Genomic DNA, 18,049 nt, shown 5'->3' with positions numbered 1-18,049 from the left:
AGACATTATCCAATTTGAGTACTTTGATTACATTTTGTGCATTGAGTATCTCGCAAAATAAGCACACACAAAATCACTGTGTTTGCGAAAACAAGCTGGTTCACAATAACTAGGTACTGTCCCACACAACTTCCAAGTTTATACAAATAATTAGGAGCACAGCAGCACGAATGGTGACATCCAGAGGATGCAAAGGAAGCAGAAGTTCACACAGCTCCATTGTTATGTTTATATTTCTCCAGTCTACATCAGTGAACTCCCCGAGGACTGCCTGTTCTCACAAATCCATCACTCTGTTTCCACATCCAGCAATACTGGGTTCCTGGGTCTGCAACAGCTGAATGCATTATTTCCCCAAAAGTAGTGCTTGAAGCAGAATTTTTTTAAATGCAGTAGAGCCTATGGCTGTGATGAACAGCTTGGTGTAGCAGTGTACAAGTGCTTCTGTAAAATTGGATAGAGACAGGATGGGAAGTCGCTTTACTTATAGGAAGCAAGCAAAAAGGGACGTCTTCTATCCGTCATATCTCAGGTGCTGTACATTTGCACTTTGCAACTCTGCATCAGTTTCCCCATGTCCACTACTTCACTTAAAATCAAACAAAATATAATTAATTTTCTCTGAAAAGGCAAAGCGATGGGTTTGCAACCAAAAGGAAGGAACCAATTTTGCTCTGATTACTAAAGTTATGAGTTGTGTGTACTTCTACTGTATCTTGCAAGCTTTCGTATCTGGTGTGGACGCCATTAAATGAATGAACCTGTAGTCAAAGTGAATATACTGGCACCTACTCGGAGTGTCATTCAACAACAGTTTGAGACCAAAATCAGATTAGTTCGAAGTATACTGCCAAATGAAGGCAGCCTGGATTCTCCTGTCCTTTATACAATGCTCAGTACACAATGGCGGAAAGTGCACTGATTTAAAAGGGATGATCTGATAATACAGTCTTCCTAAACTGATGCCATTTCCATATATTATATGGGTATTCTGTGTGTTTCTGGTCACAAAAATACCAAATATTTTCATCATATATACTACACTGCACCTTCATTTCCTAAAATGATCCCTTATCTATGTCTAAATGTGTGTCTATGTGCATTAGTACAGATTTGAGGGAATGGGTAGGTGGGACTTTATCCTCAACGGTATGTGCTGTACCTTCTCTCTTCATGCCCATGGCTAAACACTTCTGGTAGCGGCAGTACTGGCAGCGGTTCCTCTGGCGCTTATCAATGACACAGTCCTTGTTGTCACGACAGGTGTAGGTTAGGTCTTTGCGCACCGTCCTTTTGAAAAAACCTTTGCAGCCCTCACAGCTGTACACTCCATAGTGTTTACCTGAGGAGAGAGGGACACAGAGATGGTTTGTCTAATGCATATAGAGTATAAAATATTTCCTGAGTCATATTTTCCCTTTTGTCTCAGTGTCTAATTATTGTCTAATTCACACATGAGGTTGTCAGTTTGGTGACAGCGACACAGCAAGTCAGTCGCTCGTCTCGTCCATTGTTCTGTGTAGTAACTTGTCTGCAACCCAGTGACCACCAGAACAGCAACATAATGGAGCACACTGCAACTTTAATAGCAGGTCTCAGACAAGAGACCTTAGAACAAAAACCTTCACAGTCTGAGATAACATGCAACCACAAAAACTGCATACAGGAACCAGCTTCTGAGGTAGCAAAAGAGAGATCATGATCAAAGACCTATTAAAGTATGTGTTTAAGGGTTATGCTGAGGCAGCTGGGGAAGAAAAGGGGGCCTACTGAAGGCAAGCTGCAGGGGGCCTCATTGATTTGCATTACGGTACTGTTCTCACGTCATGTTGTGATACAGAACGAATCGTCTCTTTCCACTCTTCCTAACAGCTCTTTTTTGTTATTTATGATGGATGAAGTCCATTTTGATTCTCCAGTGTTGCTCAAACTGTTTCTTTCTTCCTCTTTGCTGGTCAGACCACCAGAGAAGATAAACAGAGCCTCCGAGCACAGTTAAATGAAGCATGACTTGCTATTAAACATTGTTTTGATTTTCCCCCCTGGGTCCATGTAACACCGATGACGCAGGATGGCACTAAGACTGTCCAATGAATTAGATATCCAGCTTCATCCCAGGGCTGAAAACTTTTCATGGTTATCCCCAGAAAAACATTTGAACACAGCGTTATTTGTTGACTGTGTGAAACAAAAAAAAAAGAGTTTGACCTTTTTTCAAAAAGGACTGCTGTGTGAGTGATTAGCCTTGGGCTAACAATTAGCCATGGGTTAAATGTTCTTGTGGTTAGGTTAGCTCTTGACCATATGATAGCCAATGATTAAGAGAACCCCGGAGTGAGCATGTGCTGTGTGAAAGGCCAAAAAATGGCCAACAATTAAAACTGAAAACGGGATTTTTTTCTGCAAATTTGAACTTTGGTCACACAAATCTGTGTAGACGTAGACAAAAAGGACTCACTTGAAAGTGGAAATGAGGACATTTCAGCACGTTTTAAGTCTGGTATGAGGCAACATTTTGGAACAAAGACAACAACGTGACAACCAACAACATAAATACTAACATGCACAGCCATATCTACATGGAAGTAGCGTCCGCAGTGCAGATCTAGCAGCTTTTATGGATTTATTTTCTAGTAAGACATTGCAAGTAAGACAAGTCATAGCTTGCTGATTTTTAATCGTTTGCATCTCTCATATGGCTCCTTTGAACATGAAAGTGGCTGAAATTTGAACTGAAAAAAGGTATCAATATGTTTAAAATGTAATTTGTCTTGTGATTCATATATTTCTCAGTTCTCACAAAAACATTGACAAGCAACCCTGTTATCATGTATCAAGACAAACCCTTACGTACTGCAGAATGTATCTTTACAGCCCTATCTGAAGGCATTCCAGTAAGGATGTGGCAATATTCCTACTTGCACTGTTTTGAAACTCACTGTCAAACTCTGTCATTCTGAAACAGGTTCCTCTCAAAATCTGCCTGTATTTGCCTGCAGTATTCTTTTTCTACAAGCAGTCCCCACTGCCCCATGGCGTCACCATGCTTCATGGTAGGGATGCTTTGAGATGAGTGATGGGTTGTGCCTGGTTTCCCTCAAAGACAGCGCTTCTCTATTTCAGTCGAAGCTGAATTGAGGTTTGGTTCCTTCAGACCGTACAATCTTTTGCCTCATGATTTCACTTTCTTTCATGCGCCTTTATGGTGCTGCCCTCACATGCATTTTCTCAGGAGTGGCTTCTCTCTGGCCTCCTTGCTATTTAGCCCAGATTTGTGAAGAATTCCACTGACTGTTGTCTTTCCAGGAAGGTCTCCCACTGCAAGAAGCTGCAGTGTGTAGTTCTGCCAGAGAGCGGTCCGTGGGGCTGTTCTCTGACCAAAGTTCATCTTTGGATCTTCTTTAGAGGTTTCTCAGTGTGGTCAGAACACCAGCTTTAGTAAGATGCTGGGTAGTCCCACTTTCTTTTCATTTGGTAATAATGGAGTCTTGTGTAATCCCAGCTGTTGAGAAATTATATTTTTATACTTTTTCCCACAATTCTTCCCTAAATTATACATAAAATTCCCTGGGCTTCTTGGTTAGGCTTTGACTCATGTGCACTTTTAAATAGTCATCTCCAATCAATTTAAGTTTAGTCATTTCATATTTAGAATTTTAAACTTGGACTTCATAGGTCATTTTGTACAGATGAGTCACAAAAAATCCTGTTTTACGATTTTTTTGTGACTCATCTGTACAAAATGACCTATTTTTACATGATGCTGTAACACCACAGTGTAAAAAGGTAAGCATGTTGAAAAATTCCTGAAGGTACTGTGCACTGGTAACTCATTCTTTTCCTATATGTAACAGTTTCAAAAAATGATCTAGCGTAACCTTCACATTATTTGATTTGAATTATTTAAATTCAATGATTTTGACTTCAGTAATATGTTTAGTGCAATGCTTCCTGTGCAGGCAGTTCATATGGTCATTCAGTGGGTGCTCATCACAGCCTGATGCCACTCACCTGAGGAGCGGTCACCGCAGATGGCGCAGATGTGTTTGGTGAGTGACAGGACCGTGCCTGAGGGCTGGGCGGGCACCTTCATCACGCCGTTGAGGCCCAGCGGGGGCTTAATGTCCTCCGTGCTGCTGACCGAGTTCATCGGAGAGTTCAGCTGGAACATCAACACACACAAACACACACGCCCACAGGTCACAAAGCAGCCCCCCTGAACTCAAAACCGGCAACATCATACACCCCACTACACAAGCTCATCACATAGCTGAGCTGTGCGGCATAGTTAGCTGATGACATTAACTATTGAACGAGGGCCAAGTCTGCTAAGGAGAGAGAAGGTTTGGTTACACATACAAACAGGGAAAATTAATCTGGGCTTATGTCATGCAGATTGTCCTGAACAATTTGCTAAATGCAGAAAGTGAAAAGGATGTTATGACTTCTGATACTCAATACAGATGGTCAACAGTCCTAGCAGCAGCTCTTTGCCCTCTTTCACTGCTCCCTCTGTCTCTCTCCTCCCTCCTGTTTCAGATCTAAATCTGGCGCAGCAGGATCCTGCACCACTCCGCCCCAGGAACTCTTTTATTCATGCTCTCAACAAGCCCCGCTGGCTCCCAAATGTTCAGCACTGCAAAATTTAACAGTACAGCGGAATAAAGAGACAGCATTTGTTTTAGCAGCAGTGCAACTGCAGCCTTAAGTCTTACTTCAATTGCTGCCTCCCTCCCTCTACGAAAAAGAGCTTTGATAAAATTCATCTCAAAGTGACCTCTCTTTGCCTCTTGCTAAAAGTGGAGAGCAAGGGGAGACTAATTACTATAATTAGCACCATGCTGTTTCCAATGGAGATAAACATTAGGGTGCAGGATATAAATTATCCTAAAACACAAAATGTACTGAAAATGAAACAGAGGCTAGCTAACCATTAACACCATCTCCTGAAAAAAATGGAGAAGCAAAAGCACCAGTCTGCTTGACTAAGATAATGCTAAAATGACATTATGACAGTGGGGGAAGAAGTGGATCCCCGACAAACACACCCACAACAGAGGGGTAAGAGAGCAGCCACGTGGGCTCATACAGCCAGACGTGTTTTCATTAAGTTACCACATATGAGACATGTCTGATAGCACAAACACTTCTTGGCTCTATATTTAGCTCATAATGTAGCAGAGGAACCCTGTCTCTGTCTGCAGGGACCCAGCAAGACAGAAGAACCATTTTGTTTGTATAATGACGAGATATACATGACAATTCTAAGTGAGTTTGTTGTCCTCAACTGCCTTTACAGTGATCTGACAGAGTACATTAGCAACGAGCTGGAAGAACACAGAAATGTATACACCACAGCAAACATGTGGCTCCAAAACTCTACATAGAGCATCCATCCATCCATCCATTTTCTACCGCTTGGTCCCCGTTAGGGGGTCGCGGGTGACTGGAGCCTATCCCAGTGACTTCGGGCCTTAGGCAGGGCACACCCTGGACAGTGGCCAACTCGTCGCAGGGCGAACACAGACACAGACAAGGACAGACAACCATTCACTCACACATTCATTCAATACGGGCAATTTAGAGTTATCTACATAGAGCATATTTATGATTTTTTTGTTTTTATAATTGAGTATTCTACAGATTATTTATATGATTTCTCAAATAATAAGATGAGAATACTTTAAAAGATGACTTTGTTTTTTTGGTGTAAATGACATAACACAAAAGATGACATAACAGCTAACAAACAGACAAAACAAAACAATTACAGTGCTGCAATATGTCTGAGGAGACCAAACAAGAGTTGGATTTGGTATACACACACTGGTGTGTAGTTGTGCATGTAAAAGGGAGTAGTGCTGAAACAACTCTATTAGTCGATGGAAAAAACGAATTAATCGTGATTTATCAAGCAAAAACAACTTGGGCCCTGGGGAATTATGATGGGTATTTTCAACTAAATTCTGACTTTCTATACTAAATGATGGGTCAAGCACCCAACAATCCTGGATCCTACATTTCCCATAATGCAACTCAATAGCATCTTTCGTTAGATCATCCCTGCCTCGTAGACATGACAAAGCTCCCCCAGAGCCACAGAGGACATATACCACTGGTTTCACAGGCTGACCGGTAAAGTGACTTCAACATGTAAAATCGTTGGAGTGCCCATTTATATATGGCACTTCTCTGAAACGTCTGCGCTAGCCATTATCTTATAGCTCTGCTTCTTTCAAGCTGAAATGTGCTCAAGACCATTATAGTTTTGTGTGTGTGTGTGTGTGTGTGTGTGTGTGTGTGTGTGTGTGTGTGTGGGGTTTATACACAGCACATCTCTTCCTTGCACTCTGCCCATTTCTCTTTCTTCAACTTTTTACTTGTGTGGTCAACAGAGATTAATGTCCAATGCATTGTCCAAACCAATGCATCACTTGAGCAAAGTATTCATCAACGCCATCATCACTACAACATGTAAGGTAAGATGCACGAGTTCTCTGAAACTGCCCAGAAACACAAGAGTATTAAACTTTAACATCTTTTATGATGCCATGAGGATGAAGCAGCTGCTCTGACACACACAAAAGCATTTATATGCAGTACATACACATACACATACATGCACATACAAGTTCTCCAAAATAGAAGCTTGCACATACATAGACGCAGATATACCACATGAACGTGTGTATGACATATATTACACACAGTCATGCACATAGACGAGTACACACCTAGCTGCTGTGGCTCCTGGCATCTCATTTCACATGCTTATATTTGATTCCTCTTAAATAGCTTAAAAGTTTGAAAAATGTCAGCAATGCCATACGTTTTTGCTTGAAGCTACAGTGTATCGTGCTCACACTGAGTGAAATATTCCAAACCATGGTGCTTTACCATCACATTAAATAGAAAATTCTAGATGTCTTCTGCATCATTTTATACACATTTTCACATAATTCAGCATGACATATCTGGTGTCATGGGAACATGACTTGGGAAGCTGACTAAAATTTCAAATATATAGCATATGTGGGTTTGAATGTTTGGCTGCATTTGAATGATGGATCCACTGGTGGGTTCAGTGGGTTGAAAAGGTTAAAGCTCTCCACCACATGAAAATGTTCAATTCACACCCATCCCTGGCCTGTTCTTCACACCCTGTTTACACAAATACACACTGAATGCAACACACACACACACAAAGCTTAAGGTGGAAAAAAGATTATTTTTAGGTTATTATCCTGCAGAGCTTTCCATGTAGCATTTTATACATTATTTCATTATTAATACAAAGGGAAAAAAGGAAATCTTTTGCAGATTATCAACCAAGTGGCCATAGTATATATTGAAGTGATACTAAATGTGTCATTTAAACTAACAAAAGTATCATTTGCACTATTTAAATTAAATTTATGTTGGCAAAATGCTGCCTTGTGCTGGAAAAGCCTTTTTGCACGGAATAAGAACATTTTTGAAAGCGTCTCCAAGACACAAAGGCACCAACACAGCTGCATCATTTGCTTGGAACCAGCTTCGCCGGCATGCGCACACACCCACATCTTCGCACATGCAAACACACACAACATGAGGTCTTACCTCAGTTAAACGCCTAGTTAGTGCAGTGCTAACAGAACTGTCTCCTTTGCTGATATCGTCTCTATCAAACCCTCTGTCTGCCTGACAGAAAAGACTCTTCCACTCACAATCTATTTTCAGTAAACTTGCAACTTAATCTCAGCAACACTGCTCCCCACGGTGGGGTGGGCAGACTGGGGGGGCCTTTCTTTCTCTTCTGCCCATGGCAATGGAGGCAAGGCGGGGGGATTAAAGTGGCTCAGGACTGGTTCTGGAAATAGAATACACGTGCCCTCCCCTACAACACATATATGCGACTCCCTTCACAGGGAGGTATGCCAGCTGTGTGTACAGCCGTATCATCTTGGGAAACCCCTTGACAATCCTCTCCTTACATGCTATTTGTCCAGCTTTTTTTTCCTTTTTTTTTTTGAGGAGTAGAAGGCTTGGCTTCAAACTTTTACAGACTGAGGGAGAGAAACAAACGAGGGGCATTTAACATCAAGGACGGGAAATGTAGGACATAAGATTCCCTGCAGTACAATGTACAACACGAGCGCCTGAAATGCTCCAGTTGAATAACACTATTTCATGTGCTGCAGGTGTTACATAACATGTTGTGGCGGACATTCGATTGGTACTTCCAGTACAGTGGGGTCTCTGTTTGCTTGTGGGTGTCAGATTCTGCACAGAATTGTTATATGTGATTATATGTCCTGTGCCACCCACTGGCTTCAGCATAATGCTGTAATGTTTAAACATGTAAAAGGGGATGAATTAATACTTCTACTTTTCAAACGAGGTATTACATGAATGTTTCACGTTTGAAAATCTGAAATTTTACAAAAAAATGTATACATTAAAAAAAAAAAATGATTATACGCAAATTGTGACCTCTGTGCACTAAGACATTAAAGAAGTGGTGTTCTGGTTTCATAAAAACACACAGTACAATAAACCACAACCACCATGACTTGTGTAAGCTGGGGCTGCAACTGATGATTTTTGTCCTTATAGATCTATCCATTATTTATCTATTCATCTTTTAATCCAGAAAAAAAATGCCCAAATCACAATTACAAGTTCCAAAGTCCCTTGCTTTGTGTGAGGCACAATTGCTGTCTTTTAATTTTCTGTCCATCAACTAACTGCTCAATCTTTTCACCACTACTTTATACTATACCCACAGGCTACAACAACCACTACAAAAGAGGTATTTTAGTCAAATACATTAATACATACAGACCAATCAGAAAATCTCATAATAAATAAAATACTATGAGATTAAGTGCAACAGCAATCAGTGTGTGTCTTATTGTAACGATACACAACTAAAAATTTGATATAAAGTATAAAATTATTATTGTGAGTCAGCTTGGCTTAGGTGTGTTATTCAGTCCTGATTCATTTTAATAGAAAGAATAATCTTGGGCAGCGAAGCAGGCCCCCTAAACTATTAGTATGCTAAGACAACACACATGGTGGTGAAATAAAAAGAAAGGATTCGTCCCTCGAGGAAACAGAGGAGAAAAGGAAAGAAGAGCGGAGACAGCGGAGGCCTTTGCTTAAGACAGGCTTAGCTCGATTCAGCGAGTCAGAGCACAGACTTTGCTCATAAAGACACTTCAAAAGGAGACATCAAATCCTAGCGCACCACTCCTCAATGCACAACCCTCATGTGGAACTTCAGTTGCTTTCCAGTTCAAGGGCACCTTTTCTTTTTTCTTTTTTAACACCGAGAAAGTTATCTTCACAGTTTTCTTTCAAACCGCCCTTACAGAATTCCATCATAAGGCTTTCCATTATGCAGTGGCACAACAACAGGAATAGAATGCACTGCTTTACAATCCACTGTTATAGATCTCTTTCCCCTAAACTGTATCACTCCCTGAACCACAATTCATTTTTGCAACTTTAATTCACTTCTGCTTCAAGGCAAGACACTAAAAATGTCCAAAGCTAGAATGTGAAGAGAAAGCAAAGAGGTGTGAGTGGACAGGTTACAAATCTTGTGTTGACAGGAGACAACACCTAACCAGCTGCCTCCTGAGAGGTGTGGACAGGGATCAGGTCATGATGTAACCTAATGATAACCCTGTGTCACCTTTCACCTCTGACACCTTGTGACCATCACTTCCTTCTAAAAGCAAAACTTATCTCAGCGGTCCCGCAAAAGTAGGAACTTTCTTCTCATCCCCGTGCTGTGAGTGTGTGAGTCTTATCTGGACATGTATCAGCAGAGATGGGGGATTGGGTTTCAGACAGGGGGTGGTTTAATGGGTCCGCTGTTCTGTGGCCCTCGGGGTATATTCACAGTAAGACACCCTTTGGGATCAATTATGGCACTGTTACGAGTTTGAAAGACACCTGCTTGAACACACATAGTTCACAAACAAGCACAAATCATCAGACACGTGGGTGTGAGCGTGCACAGAATACACAGAATAGTTCAGACTGCAGTTCAGTTATTTGCGGATGAACTCTGTAGGTCTGTCATGTCACTATAAATTTAAAGTTACCCTTGGGAAAGGAAAGAAGGATTTTAGTCATTGAAACATGTGTTAACATGTGACTTAAACGCCTTGTGTATCCTTGAGCTCTAACAAATGTGTTGAATGCATTTTGGAATGCATCTTCCTCATAAAACATTTGCAAAGCCGATTTTTAAAGTATTTTAATTCCAGCATTGTTTACATCCATGTTTACCAGCATTGCAGTCTTCTTCGACTGTGTTTGCTGGCGCATTGTTGCACATCTTGGCGTGTTACCGCCCCCTGTTGATCAGCGGAATAGTTTGAAACCACTGGCAGGAATGTGTATCGCATAACCCGCATGCGTGTGTGCATGTGCGCCCTCTGAGATAAACAAAACGGGGACCCACTCATAGAAACACAGCTCCATAGCACTGCTACGGGTCTAAAACTCCACAGGGAACCGTGAACAATCCACATCTCTACACCGTGGAATTACTGTCCAAAATAACTATTTCTTAGCCCTAATATTTATTAAAAAGTTTCAATGTATTCTCCTACTGCTTTGCTATTGGAGTACGGCCTTTTCAGCACAGACTCAATGACTTATATTTTACTTATCCTGATATCATTTTAATTGTACCATTTCTTAAATACACTTGTGTTCATTGTTGTCCTCAACATCAGCGTTAATCATGGCCATAAATAAACTATGTTTGGTCTTGATGTTTTACATCTTTCTGGATGAATTCAAGATTGTTGGCTGAGGATATAATGAAAAGAAAGGGATCCTTCACTTGCATATGGGCTCACAACCCAATGAATGCATTTTAATGGTTTAATAATGATCTGTAAGTGAAAACATAAATTATTTGTTAACCATTAATAAAGTCTTTAGTGACAACATAGAAATCCTTCTAAAGTCTGCCTTATTGTAAAACAGCTCCATGATTATTGTCACTCAGCTCTAATAAAGTATTCTCTACTACTTTCTCTACTCTCTCCCAGTGGATAGAATTTAGTAGAAGCAGACAGCTCGGAGGTTTCCAACACTCACCCCATGCTGTGCCACAACAGATAAAATGAATCATCGCAAGCACCGCTGGCGCTTATGTGTGTGTGTGTGTTTTGACAGAAACTTTTGTTACAGTGAAAAAAGGATAGTAAGACTATCAGTGGCATGAAAGGCAGTGAGCCTTGCAGGAGTGAAGTGGGAATATGCAGAGTGACTTTCAGCTGTTGCCTCACCTCAGTGTGGCAGTATCTGTGCGTGCCTTTGTCTTTGTAAATGTTTTTGGCATCCATGGGAGTGTGTGTGCACAAAGCGGTGGGGTCCGCGGCATGCATACGTGTATTTTAAATTTTTGCGTCAGGTTTGTGTGTGTGTGTGTGTGCCTGCATGCATGTGTGTCTGGATTTCATGTGTACATGCATGAGTGTATGTTTTCTCTGCATGCACGTGTGTAACTGTGTCCTTGGCTTTGTGTGTGGGTGGATGAGCATAAGGGCTGTTTTTATAGGGAACAGTGGTGCTCCTGTAGGGACTGCACTGCCTACCACTGACATAGCAGACCTTACAGCCCTGGAGTCACTCTCCTTTCACACCAGTCTTCTCCAAAGTTTCTGTCTTTTTTTTCCTCCTCACTATATAATAATTCTTCGACTGTTTGAATTGTAACATGTATGTTTGTTTGTGTGAAAGCAAAACAGACCAACGGCAGGATTTTATGATAGCAGATATGCCATTTTAGCATACATTCAATAGCTAAACTACTTAAATCCGTCTTCTGGCCGTGAACTGCCAGGAAAGTGATCTTCCCATCTGTGTAAGTGAATTTATGCTCATCATTTAGTAACTTAACATTTATGAGCGCCACAGCGCGAGGTAGATTTTCCCTTATCAATCAGAAAGTGAAAAAAACAGAACTAAAACATACAGTACACATATACGTGCACATTGTCTTATTACACAATAATATAGTGTCTGATGATCATCACCATTCAATTTGGCTCTTATAACAATTTGTATGCTTAACTGCACATTATCATTTTGGCAACATACATGATCAATGACTACTAGAATTTTCAGCATAAACCATCTAATCAAGGTATAATCCACAATAAGTCATGCACTTAGAAAATAGATACTGCATAAAGTGCATACATTCTTTTTTTTAAAATAAGTTTGTGGCCCAGACTGGAATATCTTGCTTATACCACTGCCATGTCTTGATTAAGTGTTAAGTTATTCCACTTACAGAACACTTACAGATTTTATTTTACTGTGTAGAAGACAGCCATGTGGGAAAACCAGGTTCATACGTCCAAAATCACAGTTAAAAAATTGTATTATTATTATTTAGTCTGTATATGGGTGTGGTCATGCTCATCTATGTCATTCAGTGATTAATAAACAAGCATTTCCATTGTCTATCAGTAAGTCCCCCAGCAATTAACTGACCATCCAATTCCTTTCTCAAATAAGCAATTCATATTTCCATTTTTTAACTGTAAATCAACCTGTGAGTATTCCACTAGTGTTTCCACTGTCCACTGGTATGTCCTCCAGCAAATTATGAAAAGAATTGTTGATTGTGAAACATATCACTTAGTAAGGGATCAAGAGTCAAGACAAGAGCCATCCAGTGATTAATTCTCTAGTATGTCCATGCTCATCGAGTCATTCATCATGGTTTTCTAAGTGTCCTCTAGTATGCTATGTGTGTGTGAGTGGTATTTCCTTTATCAAATAGTACACCATCCAGCAGTAATTCAAGTGTCAAACCACCACTGAATTTAGCAGTGTTTAGATTGATTACATCCTGCTAGTCATTCACTAGTATTTCCATTGTCCACCATCCAGCAGATAATGGACTGATAAATCCGCTAGCAAGTCGGCTAGCTTTTAATAGACTACTTGATCATTAGCATGTCACACAGGCACTGGCCACTAACAAGTAACCTGCTAGTTTATTGATTAATGTTTTCATCAGTGTAATCCAGTGAGCAATTGATTAGGTCAAGAAGTGGGGGCTGATTAACACCAATTCTGGCAGAATGTAGTTTGATGGTCAATTTTAACTTTAACTTGATCATACTAATCTATTTTTATGTTCCTTTTATTGAAAAGGTCAGTCAGTGTATCTATTACTGATCAGCAATGTTTTTATTTTATTTAAATGATACATGGAAATAAAACTATGGAGATCTTTTAATTGTGGCACAAATTACTGATACAAATAGTCATTATAATAGGTGATCATGTTGTAAGATGAAACACCTTTTGTTCGTTGTTCTCGTCATACCACATTTGTACAGTATTTCATGCATTTTTATTTGTGTGTGAGGACATTTCACTGTCAAAAGTCAGTAGTTTAGGACTGATGTGCCACACTGCAACAATATTTAAAAATGCTGTCTGACCCATGTTTGCCTCTCATGTCTTTACAGAACTTACACTTTTGGTTGTGGTTTTTGTTTTTACTGCATGACACATTGTGTTGAGAGAGAACTACTACAGGTTTTACGGGTGTGTTAGCAGTGAAAAAATTAGAATTAGTCATACAGTAAGTGTCATTACACTTCACACACATGCCACAATGTACATGTCTGTCCACAGACGGTGTTGAGTTGCTGTAAGATCACACCACCAGATGCAATTAAAGCCCTAAAGGGATTATTTGAAGCTTTAAAATAAATGTGTGCCCTGAGGCATTTAAACCGCAATATCTAGAGCCTGCATTAGTTGGCTGCTCTCTGAAATGTAAACCTAATGTTACTGTTTCTATCCCTTATAGCTGCCACCTCCTAAATGGCTCGTCTCCTGTGTGGCCCTACACAAGTCAGAACACACACACACACTGGCCCCAGCGCTATACATACTGTCTTAAAATCATGGCCTAGGGTCTGTTAGAAAAAAAATAGCATTCCCAAGTAAATGCAATTGGAAAAAAAATTAAATCACCAGTACCTGTACTATGAGAGCTACATGGTAAATTCTTCACAATTTGCATTTCCACTCCAAAGGAAATATTATGATGTTCTTTAGCTATTAGATTTGCTCCTAATAAAGTCACAGTAAAGCCACTTCAGTGTACGGTGGTTAATTTTACTTAACCTAACTTAAACTAACTTATTCACTGACTCACTTCTATGGTCTGTGCTTTCATGATTTTCAGCTTCTTTTAACAAAATAACACTTCCTGCATATGTTTCTGAATAAAAAGGAAGGAAAGGTAATTTGCTAAAATATAATAGTTCACTTGTGTAACAGGAAAAGTAATGTGATGTTTTTCTCTACAAGAAACTAAGAACTAAAGAACTGTGTACTAAACTTCTATGGAGCACGACTAAATTAATTCTACACATTAGTTACAGTTCCTTGAACTACCAGTGCTGGGGGAAAAAAGTGGTCTCTAAAACTGTTTCTAATTGCTACCTGGAGACAGCTTTGTTTAAAAAAATGCTTTCCCCCCATCCATTTGAGGGTTGATTGACGTTAGAGAGCCTTAACTGTTCTCCTGGGACCCTACACACAGCCCCTTTGTGCGGCCATTAGAGCCACGCAACCATGATGTCATGCAGAGTAACTACAGTGAGGTCCATCAAAGACCAGAGCAGCGGAATGGACCTTTATTACTCCCACACAGGAAGGGGCTGAGGTCCACTACGCTCACCCCCCCTCTTTCTCTCTCTCAAGTGTGTTGTGCTTCAGTCTCCTAGCAACCCTCGCCTAAACACGACGTACCCAAAACCAGCGCATGACATCACCGCCGCCGCTCATTTATAACTTATTAAGCACGTGTTCCATTACTTGTAAAACATTTACACCTTTTTCACATCAGTGTTCCTACTGCGTTGGACTCCAGAAACACTCAAGCTTTATATGTATTTTTAAAGGCGTATTGAGAGACACTAGAGGCCTGTTGTTGGTTTAGGATTCTCAGGAAGGTTTCAGTGGGGGAGCGTGGAAGCCAGAGGGGTACAGACTAAGCCACAAAATGGAAAATGGGAGTCGGCTGTGGTCAGATGATAAAGAAACCCCTTTTTTCCCCGCAAAAAAGAGCCAGACAACTCTCGCCATTGTCATTGGAAGTGTAAAATGTGTTCCAACCCTGCATATAATCCCTTCCAGCTGCTTGGAGACTTGTGGTGTCTGTGATCGAGAGATGTTCTGTATTGTCAGTGAGTTCAAGCCCACAGACACCGGCCAATGATGGGTCTGATCCTAACGGGCATGCCTGGAACCGCTTCCTGACCAGATACCCAGGGAGATGTCTCGCCATCTCTCCCCTCATACAGCTCTAGAAAAACAAGAGACGACAAGCCTCATAATGGCAAAAGCACTTAACGAAAGACAAAGTATGCATTTTGCATTTGCAGACGAAGTCTTCGTGTCAAGATATGTTTGTTGACAGTGTGTGGGCCCTCCTCAGAACAATGCAGATGCTTTTCTGATAATTAACATTATACACAGCAGATCACGAACAAACGCGACAAACTAAAAAGTTTCTCACAAAAAAAAAATAAATCCCACAGTATGTCAGTATGTCTGGATTTTCGGGCAGAGCTCAAGGGGAAGTACTGTTGTTTGAGATGTAAGAATTGGCTGATGATAAAGGACTGTCTCTCTCTTCACATGTGGTTTGGCTTTTGGGGGATGCAAGATTCCAGTAAGAATGGGAGTTTTGTTCATCCCGTCCTCGGCTTTCATCAAGTTGTCATTTACGTCTTTGATGTAGACGATAGTTAAGGCTCACTGTTTTTGGTTTTTACCAATTTTCATTGAAAATTACACAGGTTTTAAAAAGAACCAGACTGGTATAATCAGATCTCCACCTGGATTTTATATTTCCATGCATGTAGAAGTTGGGTTTCCTGCTAAAAGAAGACACTGATGATTGTAGTTCATGGTAAACAAGGACTTTTTGTAATGAGGACAGCTTAGAAAGACAGTAAGTAGGAAAGGAAGAAAAACTCTGGTTTCTTTCTTTTATACTGTACATACTATATGTGCATGTAAGATCTTTAGGACGGATACAACTTAAAGTGCATGCAAAATTTGTTTGGTCACAAGTATGTGAGTTTATAGTGAGTGTGTGTGTCCATGCCTGTGTGCTTAGGTGTGTGTGTGTGTGGTTAGCATAGGAGGGGGTCTTGTGCTGGCCTCTGGGTGGTTAAGTAGGGAAGAGGCTGAGCTGTGACCTTGTTCCAGTCAACTGCTCATGAAAACAGCAAGTCAGCCGAGTGTTAAGAGCAAGTGGCATACGCCGTCTGACTCAAATCACGTCTCATCAGAAGTGCCGCGCCTCACGACCACAGGGCCCTGCCACCATCTTTAACCTCTGAGCCGCACTCTAAAATCAAACTGCCATTCTCCACCCTCCCTGAGCAACAGTCAGCAGGCTCTTCAAACTCAGTTATGCAAATGTTCACGGTTAACAGCACAAACCTGCAAACATGAGTACCTGTCAGATTTAGGGCTGGGTACCATACTTGGAGTTATAAAAACAGGTTTTTCAACAAGATTGTTTTTTTTCTTTGATAAATTAATTAATTTAATTTATAAATTGATTTATTTTAAGTCTCCCTATTTCGCATTCATGAGCAGTATATAAACATTTAATAAGTGGTTTATAACACACTATAATGTAGGTGTACGCAGAGACAGTATAAGTGTTAATAATGTATTTTTCAACAGCTATAACTCCTGTGGGCACCTGTAAGTGGAAGCAGGTGTATAAACAGGTAATGAATGATAATATAGTAAACCACATTTGTATTAATATCTTCATAGGAGAAGTTATAATTCTTGCCAAATACTGAACATTAATAAACACTTAAAAATGTCCTTATAGCTGTGTACAACTACATTACCATTTATTAAATGTTTGTATCTGCTTACTGCTGTACATAAATGCTAAATAGGGGGAGTTAAAGTAGTGTAACCGATAAAATAAAGTCAGCCAAACTACTCCATTGCATCAGTTTTTAATGTTGTTTTAACACAAGCAGTAAAACAAAAGCGTCTAAAAAATTCTATAAAATATATGATGAATAATTTAGCAAAGAGTAAGTAGACCATATTCAAATTCTGACCAAGCAATGCCAACTTTCAGTACTTGACAGTTTGCAATACTTGCTGCTATAGACACAATTCAGTTGTTACCGAAAAACGATTGAGGTTCAAGGTAAATGTGGAATCAATGTGAGGGAGGTTAACTGTTTCTTATGCCCTCAGTCTGAAAAAAACATGTTTATATTTCTCAAAGGAACATACTGTGTCAGTACTGATACTGAAATTCAGGTATCGTATCGGAACTAGTATATTTTTCGATACCCAGCCCTAACTGAAGTTCATAGTCTGCCATTAACCGTCAACAGTAACTCATGACTCACATCCATGTGTCTTTATTTGACATCTCAAAGAATAAAATGTGAACAGAAAAAAAAAAAAAAAAGAGTGGTGGTAATGGTCATTTTTGGAGACATTTACCTTGGTACCAGCTGTTTCAGCAAATCCAAAACAATGCAGCGCTTTAACAGACTGGAAACCATCAATGGCCCATAACACAAGTATATATACATATTTACATTATAAATGTGTATACTCAAAAAGTTATATAATCACTAAAGCTCCTGTTATAGATTGATTCAAATGAGACAGACTGAGACAGATCAACTGTAACGTTTGCTACCTAAACATCCAACCTGCATACAGAGTATGCCGCTCTGGGACAGAAACTGCAGCACAGAAGAAAGTGTTGGAATTAAAAAGTAGAAGGAGAAGGGTGGGGAGGGGGAAGGGGGCTTTCTAGCAATGAAATATTCTGGCCGCTTTCTGAAAGAGCCTCTAATCCACACTTAACTCTATTACATGTGGGACACTTCGGCGATAAGCCCAACAATAGCGAGGAGAGCCCATTCCAAATAGCATCACATTGCAGACACACTTCAACACAATTATTAACAAACACAAAAAAGGGCAGTCACTGAATTTT

At 40.2% G+C, this 18,049-nt stretch overlaps 1 protein-coding gene across 6 annotated transcripts in view; it reads right to left on the bottom strand.

The window, feature by feature from the left end:
• rxraa (retinoid X receptor, alpha a) overlaps positions 1–18,049 on the bottom strand; it is a 107,953-nt gene that overhangs the window by 23,239 nt on the left and 66,665 nt on the right. For 3 of the 6 annotated variants that reach the window (XM_044174760.1, XM_044174761.1, XM_044174764.1), the window contains 2 exons: positions 4,012–4,171; positions 1,163–1,342 (listed from right to left, as the gene is read on the bottom strand). In XM_044174760.1, coding sequence (XP_044030695.1) covers positions 1,163–1,342; positions 4,012–4,171 — 340 coding nt within the window. The remainder of the gene's footprint in view (positions 1–1,162; positions 1,343–4,011; positions 4,172–18,049) is intronic. The other 3 variants (XM_044174763.1, XM_044174765.1, XM_044174766.1) reach the window with 1 other exon arrangement.

This window comes from Siniperca chuatsi, linkage group LG18 (assembly GCF_020085105.1).
Source record: "Siniperca chuatsi isolate FFG_IHB_CAS linkage group LG18, ASM2008510v1, whole genome shotgun sequence".
Taxonomy (NCBI): domain Eukaryota; kingdom Metazoa; phylum Chordata; class Actinopteri; order Centrarchiformes; family Sinipercidae; genus Siniperca; species Siniperca chuatsi.
This window is presented reverse-complemented; position numbering and strand designations above follow the sequence as displayed.